This window comes from Sus scrofa, chromosome 6, assembly GCF_000003025.6.
Source record: "Sus scrofa isolate TJ Tabasco breed Duroc chromosome 6, Sscrofa11.1, whole genome shotgun sequence".
Taxonomy (NCBI): Eukaryota; Metazoa; Chordata; class Mammalia; order Artiodactyla; family Suidae; genus Sus; species Sus scrofa.
Genome location: NC_010448.4, coordinates 55185072 through 55203726, shown reverse-complemented (window position 1 = coordinate 55203726; position 18655 = coordinate 55185072). Strand labels below are relative to the sequence as shown.

At 55.2% G+C, this 18655-nt stretch overlaps 1 protein-coding gene across 8 annotated transcripts in view; it reads right to left on the bottom strand.

Moving 5' to 3' along the window:
- The window catches only part of MYH14 (myosin heavy chain 14), a 102904-nt gene continuing 87221 nt past the window's right edge, over positions 2973-18655 (bottom strand). For all 8 annotated transcript variants that reach the window (XM_021094781.1, XM_021094782.1, XM_021094783.1 and 5 more), the window contains 10 exons: positions 17634-17846; positions 15304-15516; positions 13749-13910; positions 11820-11948; positions 11143-11231; positions 10931-11054; positions 8192-8400; positions 5766-5874; positions 3901-4073; positions 2973-3732 (listed from right to left, as the gene is read on the bottom strand). In XM_021094781.1, the coding sequence (XP_020950440.1) occupies positions 3573-3732; positions 3901-4073; positions 5766-5874; positions 8192-8400; positions 10931-11054; positions 11143-11231; positions 11820-11948; positions 13749-13910; positions 15304-15516; positions 17634-17846 (1581 nt within the window). In that variant the 3' untranslated portion in view covers positions 2973-3572. The remainder of the gene's footprint in view (positions 3733-3900; positions 4074-5765; positions 5875-8191; positions 8401-10930; positions 11055-11142; positions 11232-11819; positions 11949-13748; positions 13911-15303; positions 15517-17633; positions 17847-18655) is intronic.

Here is an 18655-nt window from a genome sequence, read left to right as displayed (position 1 = left end):
ACACGCTCCTGGACTTAACCTCTGCACACAGATGCTGCTGCCACCCCCACTCCCACCCACTGCTGCGCTGCATCCCAGCACCTCTCCAACCTCCAAGACTTGACCCAGCCCTTCCACTCACTTTCAGCCTTTGGGATGCTCCAAATCCTTCCCACACTTCTGGACACTCCCGAATCTGACTTCTGACATCCGCCTCAGGTTACCCTGATGCTAGAACTTCCAAGAAAGGCTCAACCTGTCTGCAGTTTCAGGGAACAGGACTTTCCCCGGCTCTCCTTTTCTCATGCTTAACGTTGTCCCCCTAAGAGCCCCTTTCCTTAAATGATGCCCCAAAGGCACCTTCTTCATAGACGGTGTTTCCCAGACAGTGTATCCCTTGCTATGTGCTAAGGTTTTAGGCAGTACAAGGACACTTATTTTTAAAGTTTTGTCTTTTCTGGCATTTTGCACATAAGCCAGTAAGTCCAGATACTGCTGCTTGGCCAGGACATCGTTTATTTAGGTTAGAAGTATTGCCATTTTAAAATAGAGGCTGTGCCTGAATGAAGGGACCCTGGGCTTTAAGGAGTTTGGGAAACGACATATCCACCTGGTCTGGGACCCCAGCTCGCCCTTTCCCGGCGTTCCTCGCCTCGCCACGTTCGCGGGTGGAAAATCATTTCTCATATCTCATCCTGGCTCAAGGATGCGCTACCTCCCCCAGGCCCAGAGACCACACCTGTCCCAGATTCCTTAGGGGACTCCCCTTTTTGGAGCTGGGGGCCCATGGAATTAGCAACCTCCCTCTCTCTGCTCTCACGGCCTCAGGAAAACCCCCCGCCCGAGGATTGGGAGGGGGTGTCACTGAGCGCGATTTTTGATGCAACGACTCCTATGCAAGGGGCATTTTGAGTCCCCCCAACCTTCCCTCGGACCCTAAACCATGGCGAATCAGGGGCGAGGGGTGGGGCGGGTTCTGGTGGGAGCGGGGTGGGGCGGGGTAAAGGGCTAGGGGCTTCAGACACCAGGGTATGGGGGGTGGAGATTGATTACATTGCCAAAGGGTTTAACTCATTTAAAAAAAAAAAAAAAAAAGTCCCCCAGATACCCTTGACCCTCACGGAAGCCGAATGTTGCGGGGGAAAGGGGGGGGGTGAGGATTTTTCTAAAGGGTACGGACCTCTTCCCAGCGTCTCCCCCCTGCTCGCCAATCTGCCACACGTACCCAGCTTTTTAGTTAAGCTTTTAAAAATAACCACAATAATTAGAAACTTCTACAAACGTTATTCTCGTCCCCCATCCCCCAAGTCAACAGTGTGGGATTCGGGGAGGGAAAGAGAGAGGGCGCTAAAGGGACAACTTCCGAGTCCCGCTCCCCTTTTCACCCCGGCCACCAGGGTGCCTGCAACTACACGCATGCGCTGCATGACGCGCTCCCCACACGCATGTCGCGCCCCTCCTGCGCTCCGGGAAAAGCACGGACACGGGGCGGGGGGCGGGGTGATTGGGGAGGAATGAATGGCAGGGGTCTTTCTGAACACGGCGGCTCCTCCCCAACACACACACAGCAATAAGTTTCTCTCACTCAAAAGTGGGCGGGGCGGGCCTGGCCTGTCGTTGGGGTGGGGGGGGAGTGGCAAGGGGGCGCACTCAGGGATGGGGGAGGGTGTCCGGAGTCAGTCTGGGGAGGGGAGGTCTGCAAATCGTCCAACTCTGGTGCTAACGGCGGGTCTTCTCAGCCCACCCCCAGGGCAGGGAGGGAGGGGTCGACGGGCCCCTCCCCCAAGCCTCCCCCACGCCCACCCTGGGTGCATGAACCTCCCAATGCAGAAGCTGCCGCATGTCACCCCCCCTCCCCAAAGAAAAACTGTCATGCCCCCTTCCCACCCACCCTCTGACTCCCCACCAAGAATAAAAGTTTCCTTTTCATTTAAAAGTTTGATCTTCTCTGTGGGCAGGAAAGGTCTCTGATCCGGGCTAGGGGCTCTGGGGGGTTGGGGGAGACAGAAGATTGGCGTCTTCAAGAGCAGGGGTTGTATTAAGGTGGCAAGGGTAGGGATTTACTTGTGGAGAGGTGGGTTAAGGATCCCGCGTTGTCACAGCAGCGGCTGGGGCATTGGTTTGGTTGGATCCCTGGCCTGGGACCTTCCGGGATGCTGCAGGTGCAGCCAAAAAACAAAGCAAAAACAATGCTAAGGGCGTGCACCTTGAGGGTCCAGACATTTTCCTGATTGCGGGCTCTCACCTTGTGATTCTGGGGGAGCAAGTACGTGCCTCAGTTTCCTTGATGGTCAAAATGAGGATCCAAACCCGTAACTGGAAAGTCGGTGAGGGCAGCTGGGCAATTGAGGCCCTAGATGAGAGTGACTGGCTCCCAGAAAAAGAGTGGGTCTGGCTCCCTAGTGTGGGCTCAGAGGTTACCTACACTGAAGCCAGACAGGCTTCGATTACTTAGTAGCTGTGTGTCCTTGGGCAAGTCTCTCAACCTCTCTGGGCTTGTTTCCACCACTCTCAAAGGGCAGGAGGGGGTGGCCTATTCATTCAGCAAATAAGCGAAGGCTAGCTAAGGGCCAGATTGTAGACACTGGAGAGCAGTGAAAGCCCTACTTCTAAGGGTTGAGACTAAAGCCCTGAGTTGAACAAATAGTATTCAATGAATGGCTCACGGTCACTACTGTCATTGTTTTGCAAAGACCTGAGGGTCAGCTACAGTGCAGAACCCTTTCTGCCACTCACTCGCTGACTTGGAGGCTCGGAGCAAGGGATCCTTCCGCCCTGAGCCTCAGTTTTCCCATCTGTACAGCGGAGGGGGGGCATATCATGGAGGGAGGTGGGGGGGCGGGAAATGAGTTCGTTGACACGGAATGCTATGTATACAGGAGGTCCCCGACATTGGCCAGCAGGGATCGGAACCAGCAGACTGCCCCCCTGCCACCACCCCTTGCCCAGCGTGCCCCCCTACCCCTGCAGGAACACACACTGCCCCCGCGGGGTCCAGTTGGGGTTGGAGTTTATTTCTGCCAGAGCCGGGAGGGTGTGGGGGCCTCCTCCAGCTTCCACGGAAAACTCCAACTGAACCGTGATCATACAAGAGCAACCAGAAGGGAGAGTGGAGCAGGAGGGGAGGGGGCGTGGGAGGGGTCCCCTTATCCCGCCCCTCTGCAAGGGTTCAAGACTGGTGGTGGCCCGGGGCTCAGGGTGCTCTCGCTCGGAAGTCTGGGAGGTCAGCGGCTGGTGGCGGCGGAGGAGGTGTGGGAGCCCAGGCTGAGGAGGGCAGGGGAGCCAAGCTCCCTTCCTAATAAAGGTCACTCATAACGGAGAAGGATCTGGGGCTGGATGGGAGCCCAGCTCGCCAACTACACCCGAATTTCTCCCAAGCGAGAGCACCCGAGTCCCTGCCCCCCTGCTTGCCGACTCCTCAGTGTTTAGGGGCTCAGGGGAAGCCTCAGGGGACCCCCGGGGTGGGGTTGATAAGTGCTGTCATGCCAGAGGGTGGCACCATTTCCAAAGTGCAAGAAGCCAGGGGGCGATTCGTGGGACAGGCACCCAGGGGGCCAGGGAGGGAGAGCCCGGTGGCTGGGGGCAGGGTGGCGTCACTGGGGCACGGCCGCAGGGGACCCGTCGGGCTCCGGGGGAGGCGGGCCAGACCCCGGCTCCGCCTCCTCCTCCGCCGCCTCCTCGTCCGAGGCCACGCCCTCCTCCAGTCGGAAGACCTGGCGCACCGTGCGGGTGGTGAAGGTGAGCGGGCCGCGTCTGCCGGGACCGGGAGGGCGAGAGAGCAGGAGGCAGAGGTTAAGGGAAGGGGGCAGAGGGAGAAGCGAGAGACAGGGCGATACGGCGCGATAGGGAGATGAGGGGCCAGAGCGAGAAGGGGCGCTCGGGTGTGGGGAGCGAGGATGCACGCGTGCCCCGCGGCCTTACCGGAGCCGGTTCCTCAGCGTGTTCAACTCCCGGTTCATGGACTCGGAGGCCTCTGTGACATCCTCCAGCTCGTGCTGCAGCCGCCGGCGGACCGCCTGAGCCCGGGACGCCTCCTCTTCCGCCTCCTCCAGCTGCCGCTTCAGCTGCTTCACTCGCAGGTTCCCCTTCTCCAGCTTGGGTGGGGGCAGGGGGCCCAGGTCATGTCTCTGGGTCCCTGGGTACCGCGCTCATCCCCTTCCACGGCCCCCACAGACCCATCCCTCCCGCCCTGCCTTCCCGTCCTGCTGTGTTCTTTTCTCCTAGGTCCCCTCGCCAGCCTCTTCCCCTGCCTACAATGCGAGCAGCCCCGACTCGGCCGCGGAGGGGTCTTCTATTGCCTAGAGCTGACCGAGTCCCTCCCTGGCTCAGAGTCCTCCTGTGATTCCCCAGTGCCCCTGGGACAAGGTTCCAGCCCCTGGTGGCCCAGGCCCTGAAGGGTCGTCTTCTCATAAACACACTGATGGGGCCCATGTTCACTCAGACTCTCCCCAGACCCGGCCATCTCTCTCCAGCGAGGGGGCACCCATGGTCTGTCTCCTGCCATGCCGTTTGACCCCATTCCTTGTCACCACCGCCCCAATCCCATTCTTCTCTGGAGCCATACTGCTCCACTTTTTGCGTGCAACTCCCCAAGTGCATCTCTATAGCCCGGGGTCTTTACACCTGCTGGTCCTTCCTCCCGGCTCTTCCTCACCCTGCAGTATCTGTTCAAATGTTGCTTCCTTGGACAGGTCTTCCTGACCCCACCCCCAATCCAGGGAGCATTCCCCAATCCTCTGTGTCCCCCTCTCTCTTCGTTCTCTTTTTTTTCTTTTCTTTTGCTTTTTAGGGCTGCACCTGTGGTATATGGAGGTTTCCAGGCTAGGGATCCAATCGGAGCTACAGTTGCCGGCCTATGCCGCAGCCACAGCAATGTCGGATCCGAGCCATGTCTTCGATTTACACCAGAGAGCATGGCAATGCCGGATCCTTAACTCACTGAGTGAGACCAGGGATCAAAACTGCATCCTCATGGATACTAGTCAGGCTCTTTACCCACAAGCCACAATGGGAACTTCCCATTCTCTCTTTTTTTTTTTCATAGTCCCTGTCACAATCTGTAACTATCTTTGCTTGTTTATAGCTTTATGGTATCTTTCTTTCCTGTGCTGAAAATGTGAGCTCCATGAGGGCAGGGACCTTCTCTGTGTCATTCACAGCTATATCACCAATGCCTCGTAGAGTGCCTGGCACATAGCAGGTGCTCAGTAATTGTTTTGTGGAATGAATGGTGAATCAAACACAGGAGAACTTTTCTCTTTCTTTTTGAATGGCCACACCCACAGCATAGGGAAGTTCTCGGGTCAGGGATTGAATCCCAGATGCAGCTGCAATGGGAGCCACTGCAGTCAGAGTTTTAAGCCACTGGGCCATAGCGGGAATGCTGCACAGCTGAGCTTTTAAGGGCACAGTGACACGCGCTAGTCACGTTTGAGCATGGGTATGAGCTGGCAAGAGGGTTAGGAGGATTGGATCCAAGCTGTCTTTATTAACTGTGTGACGTTGGGGCAAATTACATCCCCTTTTAAAGTTTCCATTTTCATAACAACAACAAACAACCTAAAACAAAAAGTTTCCTTTTTCTCACCTGTGAAATGGAGCTGATAAGAGAGTGCAGGTAAGTTGTTGCTGTTGTTTGTTTTTAAAGCTGGTAGCACAGCACTTGGGACACAGTAACTGTTTTTTCGTTTTGTTTTGTTTTTTGTTTGTTTGGTTTTTGCTACCTGTCCGTCAGTGATTTCCCCCGAGCCCACCGCCAACCCTCCTCAAGGACACCAGCTGCTCACCTGGTCCCGGAGCTGGTCGGCCGCCCTCCGCTCCTCCTCCACCTGGAGCACCACTTCCTTAAGCCTCTTCTCGGCCCTGCGGACCAGCTTGCCAGAGAGGATGCGCTCCCTGAGGAGAGGCATGACAGGGACGCTCAGGAGAGCTTCGTACCTGGGCTTCTGCCCCCTGAGCCTCATCTGGTGGCGGCCGTCCTGTTTGTGGAGTGGCTGCCCTCTTTCCCACCCCAACTAGCTCTCACAGTCTACTCAGGCCAGGTGCTGGCACCCAGACTCTCACCAGGGCATCTAGTCCTTGGCTTCTACTCAGATGCCAGTTGTTCCTAAAAGTGTCCCCACGTCTACACCAGCTCTCCAAAGCCCGCTGGCTCATTCATGTTCAACGGTATTTCCCAACCTTCCTCCTCTCAGGAAACCAACCCACTGGCCACCTGTCCCCAAGTCAGACCGCCAGGCACCATCCTCACCCCTTCTCTCTCTTTTGTCCCCCCCCCAAGCTGTCAGTACCCAAACCCTGTCCCACTGTCCCGTGGACTCTGTCCTGTCCCCTCCTCTCAGCCTCACAGCCCTAGCCCCCAGCTCATGCCTCATCATTTCCCACCTGACCTTCCCTCCACCTGGCCTGGAATTTTCTTTCTCCCTCCATCCTTAGTCTCTCAGCTTCCTTTTCTGTCTGTGAGTGCATAACACCCTAGAGGCCCAGAGCTCTGGCCTCAGCCATCTTTGCTGTGTTCTCCCCTTGTCACTCACACACTTTCCCTGGACAAGCTCATCTGTGCCCTGGATTTCCGTGCCCATTGACAGCCTGGTGTCTGCTAAATCTGTCTCCTGAGCTCCAGCCGGGTTCACCCCTGCCTTGGCCGTCTGTCAGACTCAGTGCACCCTGTACTGGGCTCAGTACCTTCTCCCAAACCCGCTCCTCCTCCCAGTTCCATGTGATCCACCTAGTTGTGCCGGCCAGACCCATGGGCCCCTCCTCACCTCCTTTCGCCCCTCAAATCCTTTCCCTCCCGTCTTCTGAATCTCCCCATCCCTGTGGTCTCTGCTCATCCAACCTCCCCTGCATGGATCTTTACCCCTGGGTCAAGTCCATGTAATGAAGTCCCTGGCGATGGGCAGTGCTTGGCAGCTATGACTGGACGTTTCCTTAAACCTGAGCTGGCCACATGACTTGCTTCAGTAATAGCAGGTGGCATAAGTGACACTGTACCAGTTCCCAGGCGAGGCCCCAAGAAGCCTGCACTCTTAGAACATTCACTTTGTCACGTGAGCCATCCTGGGCCAGCCTGGAGCAGAGACAAGGTAGCCCAGTTGTCCCAGGCAAGGCTATAGCACATATGAGAGCCAAGCCAAGATCAGCAAATCCATTCCGCTGACTTTCAGCTGAGTAAAGATGACTGTGTGAGGCCCGCCACACTCAGATCAGCAGAACGTACCAGCCAGCTCAAAGGCTCATGAGCAATAAGAAACAATTGATCTTTTAAGTCACTTAAATTTCAGTTTAAGGTGGTTTGTTATACAGCTATAGCCAAAGACAGCTGTATTGCTGTTTAAATTATATGCTGGTAATAATAAGTCAGCTATAGAAAGTAGCTCATTGGTTAAGTCACACTATAAATAATTTAATTCAAAGTAAAGTAAAATAGGAGTTCCTGTCGTGGCGCAGTGGTTAACGAATCCGACTAGGAACCATGAGGTTGCGGGTTCGGTCCCTGCCCTTGCTCAGTGGGTTAACGATCCGGCGTTGAGCCGTGAGCTGTGGTGTAGGTTGCAGACGCGGCTCGGATCCCGCGTTGCTGTGGCTCTGGCATAGGCCGGTGGCTACAGCTCCGATTCAACCCCTAGCCTGGGAACCTCCATATGCCGCAGGAGCGGCCCAAGAAATAGCAACAACAACAACAACAAAAGACAAAAAAAAGACAAAAGACAAAAAAATAAATAAATAAACAAAGTAAAGTAAAATAAATTATATACTGAGAATGCAGTTACTTGCAGCCCAAAGCATCCCAAATGATACAGGAAATCATCTACCATGAATAGGGTCTCTTTTGGATATTTCTTTTTTTTTTCTTTTTTTTTCTTTTTTTTCTTTTTTTGTCTTTTTGCCTTTTCTAGGGTCGTTCCCACGGCATATGGAGGTTCCCAGGCTAGGGGTCTAATCGGAGCTGCAGCCACCGGCCTACACTAGAGCCACAGCAACGTGAGATCCAAGCCACGTCTGTGACCTGCACCACAGCTCACGGCAACGCTGGATCCTTAACCCACTGAGCAAGGCCAGGGATCAAACCCGCAACCTCGTGGTTCCTAGTCAGATTCGTTAACCACTGTGCCATGACGGGAACTCCTCTTTTGGATATTTCTAAAGCAAGTGCTTGTAACACAAGCAGTTCCCTTTCATCTCATTGACAGAATGTGAGGGCCCCCCCTACCTGCTCTCCTGCTCCAGCTGCTCCTCAGCCTGGGCCAGCTTAGACTCCAGGGCAGCAATGATCATCTTCTGGCGGGCCCGGGCCCCAGCGTCCTCCTCACCCAGGCGCCCCCGAAGCTCCTGCATCTGCCGCTCAAGCTGCTGCCGCCCACTCTCTGCCTTGGCTGAGAAGCTGCGCTCAGCTGACAGCTCTGTGGTCAGTGATTCCACCTGGAGCAGTGGGAAAGGCAAGAAGGGCACGGTGGAGTCTCAGAGGGAAGGTGGGAAGGAAAGGCAGGTGCCTCCCACAACAGAGTTGAGGACTGTTAAGGGCAGAGCACAGAGCCTGGTACAAGCTAGATACTCAGAAAATGGTGGTGTATATTTTTCCCGATTGGCTTATCAGCCAACAGCAGCGCCAGCTCTGGGTTTTAACCTTTTGGATAGGTTTCTGCTATTTTAATAAGTCCACAAGACTATCACAAACTTGTTTAAACGCTATAAATTCTACCTCTGACTGTGAATGAGTCTGTCCAAGGGTTATCACACTTTTGTTTGCACCAAGATCACTGGGTGCGCTTGTGAAAAAAAAAAAAAAATGAACCTCAGGGTCCTACCCTCCAGAGATTCTAATTCAGCAGGTCTGGAATGGGGTCCATGAATGCAATTTTTCAACAAGCATCTCAGGCGGTTTTGATATACAGGATCCTTTGGAGAAGTGCCGGCTCCATTAACAGTAGCTATTACATTGCAAATGTGTAAACATACCCCTAATAATAATTCTTGTTTATTTATTCAGCTCCTACTTTGAGCAAGGGCCTATGCCCGGGACGCAGAAATGAGTCAGATCCAGTCTGATTCATGCTTTATTTCATTTCGGCCTCACAGGAACACATCGATGTGGTGATTAGCATATGCTATTTTTTTAACCTTTTATTGGAAAATAAGACTGTGATATAGAAAACGTGAAAAGCGGATCAAATATATGGCTCAATGGGTTAATAAAAGGCTAAAACACTATTGTCACCTCCACCTAGGTCAAGAAACAGAACTTCACACACCTGTCCCAGTAATAACCTGTTCCTTTCCTCCCAAATAGGATGTCATCCTGACTTTTCTTCTTTACTCTTTTTTTTTTTTTTTGTCTTTTTAGGGCCGTACCTGTGGCATGTGGAGGTTTCCAGGCTAGGGGTCCATTCAGAGCTGTTGCCACCAGCCTACACCACAGCCACAGCAATGTAGGTTCCAAGCCTCGTCTTCAACCTACCCACAGCTCATGGCAATGTTGGATCCTTAACCCACTGAGCAAAGCCAGGGATCATACAACAAGTGTGCTGCACATGGTGGCCGAAAAAAAATTGTGAACTTGTGGATTTAAACAGATTTGATGGATTGAAAGCAACCGCAATCATTACCCTTGTTGAAGCTCAGGTTCCTCCATTTGGGGCCAGCGGGAGCCTCTCCAGGTTGACTTCTAAGTGCTTTTGAGATAACCAGGCTGGCTTCCCAGACAACTGGTGTGTTATGGACTGAATGTTGGCGTCCCCTGCCCCAAAGTCATACATTGAAGGCCCCCCCCCACTGTGCTGGTGTCTGGAGATGGGGCCTTTGGGGGTTACTGAGAGTTAGAGAGGCCATGAGGGTGGGGCCTGTGATGGGATTAGTGCCTTTACAGGGAGACCCAGAGAGATTGCTCTTTCTCTCTCCCTACATGCAGAGCAAGTCTCAGCCAGTGAGCCCACGAGATGACATCCGCCTACAACTGAGAGAAGAGGCCTCAGGATAAAACCTATCTTACCATGGTCTTGGGCTTCTCAGGCTCCGGAACCATGAGAAATAAATTTCCCCTGTTTAAGCCATCAGTCTAGGGTATTTGGTTATGGCAGCCTGAAGCCGGTCCAGGCTACTCTGCTTCGCTTCCTGATTCAGATCTGGAATGAGCTTTTTTTTTTTTTTTTCTTTTTAGAGCTGCACCTGTGGCATATGTAGGTTCCCAGGCTAAGGGTCGAATCGGAGCTGTAGCTGCCGGCCTACGCCACAGCCACAGCCACAGCCACGTGGGATCTGAGCTGAGTCTGCAACCTACACCACAATGGTGTAGCTGAATCCCCGACCCACTGAGTGAGGCCAGGGATGGAACCCATGTCCTCATGGATGCTAGTCAGGTTTGTTAACCATTGAGCCATGACTGGAACTCCTGCTTCCTCCATTTTCATTTGTTTCTGTGTTGGGATAGTCTCTCTCCTCCATCAGACTAGGCTGTCCTTAAGGGCAGAGACCTGGAATGACCCATCCCCAGGTTCCTGGCACCACCCAGAATAGGATCTAGAACTTCAGAAGCCTCATAAAATATTTATCGATAAATATACAAATGAAATATGCTTTTCTTCTAGCCCCTACATACGCTTTACAACCCCAGCCAAATTCTTTCTTCCAAATGCTTCTCTCTTGTAGAGTTCTCTCTTTCTCTACTGGGCCCTGGATGCTTCTATTATCACACATGTCATTCTATAATGTCAGTGTAATTCCAAGCCCAGGGAATTCTGCAGGACATAGACCCACATAATTCATCCCTGGATTTAGCCTTTGACAAGCCTCAGAAATACAAATGAATGGAATGCATTGGTGCCCCCCCCCACTCCTATTCAGCCTTCAAAACCCAACTAAAAGATTCTCTTTTCCTAAATTTGTTGAATGAGAGGCCCTAGGTCCCAGGCCAGCAGGGACCTAGGCTGGCAGCCGGTGACCCAGCTGTGCTCACCTGCAGGAGCAGTTTGCGGTAGCGGTCATTGAGCAGCTCTGCATTGCTCTGCTCCTCCTCCAGCTCCTCTTCCAATTGCCCCAGGCGCCCCTCCAGCTGACGCTTCTCATCCAGAATGGCGGCCCTGGGGAGACCCGGAACGGGGAGGGAGGTGAGAGGGAAGGATGGCCAGGAGAGGGCGCGCTGTCCCCACATTACCCTGGGCCACTCACTTGCTGAGGCTGCCATTGGCCACCTCATCTGCCATCTCGTCCCGCTCCTGCTGGGCCTGCCGCCGGGCCCGGTCTGAGGCGGCCAGTTCCTGCGAAGACAGACAGAGGAGGTGGCCAGCTGTGGCGAGGGGAGGTTATCTGGGTACCGGCCTCCCTGCCCCTCACCCCTCAAGTCCCGACCTTTTTTTCCCCACCGCACTGTCTGCAGGTAGATAGATGTCTCTTATATCCGTCTCCTGAGTCCCTGATCCGTGTCCGTCTCTTGCTGCCCGTCCCCAAGGTCCCTCACCCTCAGCCACTCCTCACCGAGCCCAGCTTCTCCTTTCAAACCTGCTCCCCCTCCAGTCATCCCGCCAGGCCTCCAGGCCTCTCCTCACCTCCTCTGACCCTCTGCCACCCACAACCCTGTCCATCCTGCCCCCTTACTCTCTCTGCCTTGTTCCCTCCTCTGCGTCCCCACAGACCCGGTTCGGGCTTCATCCTCCCTCCGCAGCTTCCCGGCCTCCAGGCTCCCCGCTCTAGTCCAGGCCCCCCTACGGTCCAAGAGCGGACTTGCGGCTCCTCTGCTCAGGACCCTCCCAAGGATCCCCCAAGTCTCCGGGCCCCGCCCACAAGACCCGCCACTCTCCACCCCTAGCGCCCCGCCCACTCCCAGGGCCCCGCCCATCTGGCCTTACCTCCTGCAGCCGAAGCACTTCGGCCTCCAGCCCCTTGAGGCGCTTCTCACTCTCCCGGTTCTGGGCAAAGATCTCCTCCCGGGAGCTGCGCGACTCCTCCACCTCCCGCCACAGCTCCTTCATCTGGGCCTGGGTGGAACAGAGCGAGTGCGTGAGCCCAGCCTGGTCGTGAGTCATGGGGAGTCGCCCCACAACCTCTCATCGGCCAGGTGGGGGTTCCTCGGCTCCCCTTAAGCAAGCAGAGCCCTGCGGACCTGGGCTTCCACACCCAGGCCCCTGGCTGTGCGACCGTGGGCCAGCCCCTCTCTGTGTCTGGCCCCCACCTCTTTAAAAAGAAGCACATCGAAATTAAAGTAAGCCTAAATCGGGGATAATATTTGGATTCTGCAGTAGTAATAGGAATGGTAAACTCGGATCACTCACCCTGGGCCAGGCTCTTTATATATATCTTGACTCCCTTAATCCTCCCAAATCCATTTAGTGTGTCTATTTTCTTTCCCGGTTTACAGACAGGAGAAACCGAGGCATAGAGAGGTTCACAGAGTGCACGGGGCAGTGAGTGGCAGAGCTAGGACCTGAACCCAGGCTGCTGGTCCTGGAGCTTATACCTGTAGCTACTTTGATGCCTGGCCACTATTAAGAGTGTGTAGGGGAGTTCCCGCTATGGTGCAAAGAGATTGGCAGCATCTTGGGAGCCCTGGGACACTCCCAAGAGCTCCCCGGTCAGGCCTGGCACAGTGGGTTAAGGATGCTGCATTGCCACAGATGTTGCTTGGGTTGCAACTGCAGCTCAGATCTGATCCCTGGCCCTGGAACTCCATATGCCATGGGTCAGCCAAAAAAGAAAAAGAAAAAAAAAGGAGAAGAGTGCGTAGGGACGCCGGCAAAAGGGTTTTCCCCCAATAGTGCTTAAAATAAAGACACAGGAGTTCCCGCTGTGGCACAGCAGAAACGAATCCAACCAGGAATCATGAGGTTGGGGGTTCAATCCCTGGCCTCACTCAGTGGGTTAAGGATCTGGCATGGCTGTGAGCTGTGGTGTAGGTTGCAGATGCAGCTTGGATCTGGCATTGCTGTGGCTGTGGCTGTGGCTGCGGCTGTGGCTGTGGTGTAGGCCAGCAGCAACAGCTCCGATTAGACCCCTAGCCTGGGAACCTCCACATGCCACAGGAGTGGCCCTAGAAAAGACAAAAAATAAAAATAAAATAAAATAAAAAATAAAATAAATAATAAAAATTAAAAAAAATTTTTTTCGTCCGCACTGGTGCCATGCCCTGGTCCGGGGATCGAACCCACACCACAGCAGGGACACGCCTGATCCTTAAGCCACTGAGCCACCAGGGAACTCCCCTTCCCCCAAATTAAAAAAAAATAACCATGTATAACTTTTTTTTTTTTTTTTTTTTTTGTCTTTTTGCCATTTCTTGGGCCGCTCCTGCGGCATATGGAGGTTCCCGGGCTAGAGGTCGAATCGGAGCTGTAGCTGCCAGCCTACGCCAGAGCCACAGCAACGCAGGATCCGAGCCGCGTCTGTGACCTACACCACAACTCACGGCAAACGCCGGAACCTTGACCCACTGAGCAAGGGCAGGGATCGAACCCGCAACCTCATGGTTCCTAGTCGGATTCGTTAACCACTGCGCCACGACGGGAACTCCATCATGTATAACTTTCATAAGGGGGTTGTGGAGGTTATTTCCATTTCAAAAATGAAATAAGATGAGGAAATTGAACTTAAAAATTAAGCATTTTAAATAAAGGAAATAAATATAAAAAGAACCACCTGAGTCTTTGGGGCATGGATGTTTGCAAAACTGTGGACTTCATTCGGCTGCTGCTCAGGGCATCAAGAGGGCGGGTTCGAGCTGGTTTGGGAGCCGGAGCGAGGGCGGGGCCTCCCCTCTCCGTGGCTGAAGCCCCACCCCTTACCTGCATCTTGCGAAGCTGCTTCACGGCCTCCTCCTTGCCCTGCCCGGCGGCCACGGTCTGAGCCTTCAGCTCCTCCAGATCCGCCTCCAGCTTCTTGCGGGCGGCCACGGCCAGGGCGCGCTGCTTGCGCTCCTCATCGCGTTCCACCTCTGCATCCCGCAGCTTGGGGGCGGGGAGAGGCTCAGGCTCAGGGGACAGGGGGCCCGGGCTCCCTCTACATGCTAGTGACACAGATGTCTGCACTTCAGCCCCTGTCCAGGCCCCCAGCCCTGGTCCTGCCCCACGCCTCTCTCCACCACAGACCCCACCATCCTCCATCCCCGGAACCCCAATCGGGCCTCCCCCTCCCGCCCCAGCCTCCTTTCTGCTCCCATCTCTCCCCTCCAGCTGGTGCCAGAAGACTCCCGATGGATCGATCCTCCCACTGCCAGAGCTGACGCTCGCTGCCCCTCTGCTGCTCATGGCTCTCCTGAGGCTGCCCAGTGCCTCCAAGACCAAGTCTTGGGTGAGCCCACGCCTGGATCAGTGGGGCCAGGGGAGTTCAAAAGCACCCAGAGACCCCCTCCCCCAGCCTTGGATCACCTCTTCATCTCTCCTTTGGGGCCAGTCTGCTGCCCACATGGGCCCAGAGGGGTCTTTCTGACCCTCGAGCTGGCCTGCCCCTCCCACGCTCAGCACTCCTCGCCTACTGGAGAGCCTTGCCCACTGCAGACCATAGAAGGCCCTGGACCAAGTGAGGAATGAATGAACGATGCTGAGAGGGAGCGAGCGAAGGAAGGAATGAGGAAGGGGGTGCAGGAGCAGATGAACCAGGGAGGAAGGTGGGGCATGAAGGGGGGTGTAGACAAGTTGGTCAAGAGTGAGTTCCCATCGTGGCTCAGCAGAAACGAATCTGACTGGTATCTATGAGGACGCAGGTTTGATCCCTGGCCCCGCTCAGTGGGTTAAGGATCCAGCATTGCAGTGAACTGTGGTGTAGGTTACAGATGCGGCTCAGATCCTGCATTGCTGTGGCTGTGGTGGAGGCCAGAGGTCACAGCTCTGATTCAACCCCTAGCCTGGGAACCTCCATATGCCACGGGTGTGGCCCTGAAAAGACAAAAGAAAAAAAAAAAGAGAGTGAACAAATGAATGCATACATAGGTTGGGGTGAGGAGGGGTTGGGCAGGGGAGAGGAGGTTGCTTGGAAGGGGTATCCAGGTGGATGGAGTCGGATGCAGAGGTGGCCGTGGAGAAGGGCAGGTTGCTGGGCAGGTTGTGCAGGGGTGGCCGGGTGGCACAGGAGGTGGGCCGGAGATGGTGAATGGTCACTCTGGTGGCTGGAGGGTATCTGACTGGGCATGTCAGTAGGTCAACGGGTTGCGTGTGGGTTCATGGGTCATGGTGGGAGAGCAGGTTGGGGAACAGGGGGATGGTTGGGTAGCAGGGGGGGGACTTGGGTAGAAATTCCAAGTAGCAGGTGGGTGAGTGGATGAGATGTCCTGCCCCTCTCAGGGGTGCTGCCTGTAAGCAGTGGGCACGCCCAGCCAGCTGGGTGCCCTGCAGCCTCCTGTACCTGCTTGGCCAGCTGCCGTCGCCTCTCCTCACCAGCCTCATCCCGGCCCTGCAGGTCACGCTCGTGCTGTGCCTTGAGAGCCTGCACGGTCACTTCCAGGCGCAGCTTGGCATCCTCGGCGGACGTCAGCTCGTCCTCCAGCTCTGTCACCTGTGTTCGCAGGTCGCTGGCTGCTTGTTCGGCTACCCGGCGGGCTCGCTCCAGCTCATGTACCTGGTGGGGACAGAGAGTGAGCCCTGGGAGCCCTGGGCCCCCGAAGAGGGGGGAGGAACCCGGGATCTGAGATCTACCCGGGGCGAGAGGGAGGGGGGCTTTGACAGATAGGGGGAGGTGGCAAGTTGACGGGTCCCCTTCCTTCCTTCCTTCACCTTTCAACCTTTCCCCGCCCCTACCTACTGTGTGTCTCATTCTGGATCATCCTAAAACATTTTACCTATGTGCCATAATTCTACTATCTGAAGCTCCTGAGAGTCCGATTCAAGTGTTGGTGACATGGGCTGACTCTCACTCATGGTGGACTGTTGTCCTCGTGGGTTTTGTGACTTTGGAGCGTGAGCTCATGGCACTGCACCTTCGTCTTTGGAAATCCCGTGTGGAAATGGGTTGAAGGCAGGTGGCTCCAGAGTTGCCAGTGCTGGTTTCTGCCAGAGCTCCCAGGATATTCCCAACCCACCGTCTGCTTCTACTTTTTCTCAGCCCGGGGGGTTTCCGAACCTTCCAGGAGGGTGTAAATAAGAACCCCAAATACCCTCTGAAAGCAGAGCTGGGCTTACGAACTCTCAAACCTCCCCCCCTCCGTCTCCTCTTAATTGTCACCTCCTCAGAGACGCCCTTGACCTTCAGGGCCTCTCTGTTCCCCATGCTCCTGGCACTGAGCCCCTCTCTGGCTCAGCCGCAGCTGTCACTTAATATGTGCTTACGGGTCTTTTTGTGCAACGCCCACCTCCCACAGTGGACCGTGAGCGCCCCAGGACAGGGACAGCGTCTGCGTGTCGCTCTTGTCTAATGACCCTCAGAGAAGCGCTGGTCAGGGACAAGAGCTGCTCTCAGCACTTGGAAAGAGCCAACTGGTCCCTCCTCTCATTTGGCACCTGCCAATCAACTTGGTTTGCTTAAAGGACTCGAACTTTCTCCCGTCAACATCCTATTTCCCGCAAGGGCCTGCGGAGACACTATCAATAATCTGATGGTGCGTCTAGAGGCCGGGCCCGAGAGTTTGAGTTGGATTTTGGCTGAAATACCCGTGAGGCTGCAGCCCCGGGGATGAGGGTTCTTTCCAGGCCTGGCTAAAGGCTCCGCGGCATCAATGCCAGCGCGTGTGTCGGGAATAAAGGCATCATCCATCGGGCCTCTTGGAAAACACCGTGGGGCCGGAAGGAAGGATACTGGGGCTGTGTCAGGGACACAGCTACACACGGATTTCATCAGTGCCCCCGTCATCAGGGTGGCCCGTGGCCCTGGGCCTGTTCTGGTGGGTTCCCCCTACACTTATTGGGCAATGAGGGAAGGATGGAGTGGCGGCCGTGTCAGAAGCTTGGGAGGCTGGGGTCCTGGTTGGGCGAGGGGCCCGGGAGACCCCTCGCAGGCCCCGGAGGGCTGTATGAGTTGGCGGAAGACAGAGGCCTGGTGGGGGGGCCTGGGTGCTCAGTGGAGTTGGGGGATGGCAAGGGGTGTGTGTGTGTGTGTGTGTGTGTGTGTGTGTGTGTGTGTGTGGTATGCAGGTGTGAGGTGTGTATATGTACAGTGTGTATTCACGTGTATGTGCACATGTGCACCTGTACGTCCATATGTACTCACATCTGGGGAGCAGAGCTCAGGCTCTATGTTGTGTCACCTCCCCTCACTTTCTCTGAGTATCACACACACACACACACACACAGGATGAGCGCTTCTCACACTCTGTGTGTACACACGAGCACGTGTGGTTCACAGAAGATTCTCCTCACGTTCCATGAACACACATGAGCACACAGGCTTTGCGAGCAGCGCCCATGTTCTGTGTGTGAACACATGTGCTCGCTGGAAGGGGCTCCTCATGTTCTGTGCCCCCGAACGTGCATGGTGGTGAGCGGCTCTCCCTGTTTCCCGGGTGTGTACATGTGCACGTGTGTGTGCAAACACATGCATTTGGCGGCAGGCTCTCCTCTCACGCTGGGTGTGCGAACACGTGGGTTTGGGAGAAGACCACACGTGTCTGGGCAGCAGCTCCCCCCGTTCTGTGCTTGTTCGCAAACATGGGGTTTGATGCTGGCTGCCATCGCGCATGTGTCCCCTGATGTCACGTGTGCGTTCAGGTGCCCACGTGTGTGTGCCAAGGAGGGGCGGCTCACGCTCTTGCCGACGTCGTCCTTGCTGCTCAGCAGCGCCTCCAGCTCGGCCCGCAGCGCGCGGTTCTGCCGCTCCAGCTCCTCCCGGGCCTCCTGCTCCTCCTCCAGCGCCCGCGTCAGGGACAGGGTCCGAGCCTCCCGCTCCCGGCCCTCGGCCTCGACCCGCTCACGTTCCTCCACGGCCCGCAGAACGGCTGCCTTCTCCTCTGCCAGGAGCTTCCGGGGTGAGGGAGACGGGGTGGGAGAGAGAGGTTAGCTGAAGGGAGCGTACAGAGGGATGGGGGGGAGAGAGCGGCCAGGGACAGAGGGAGGGACGGACAGACAGACAGGCAGGGACACAAGAGGGAGGGAGAGCCATTAAGGTTGCAACTGGGTCCCGAAGCAGCTCAACTCTTGAATGGATCTTGCCAGGTTGGCCCCTCACTCTAGATGCCCCACGCAGGAAAGAGTGTTTCTTTCTTCCTCTTGCGGTAGGGGTAGGAAAAAATTTTTTTTAAATGCACTTCAGGGAGTTCTGTCGTGGCACAGTGGAAACGAATCCAACTAGGAACCATGAGGTTGCAGGTTCAATCCCTGGCCTCACTCAGTGGGTTAAGGATCCGGCGTTGCCGTGAGCTGTGGTATAGGTTGCAGAGGCAGCTCGGATCCCAAGTTGCTGTGGCTGTGGTGTAGGCCAGCAGCTACAGTTCCAATTCAACCCTTAGCCTGGGAACCTCCATATGCCTCAGGTGTGGCCCTAAAAAAGCAAAAAAATAAATTAAAAAATAAAATGCACTTCAATCTTCATTGTTCTCTAAGACAGCGACTGACAAACAATGAAACTGAGAGGACACACAAAAAAAGGAAGAGAATGGGACTCACAGTCAAGAGAAAAACCAGTCCATGGAAACAAACCCACAGATGACCTAGAACCTGGGACTACTGCACCAGGACTGTGACTACGAGAAGCAAGTGTCAGGACAAGACGGATACGATGAGTGAAGATGTGGGGTTATTTCAGGAGGGATTTGAGACTGTAAAACAGA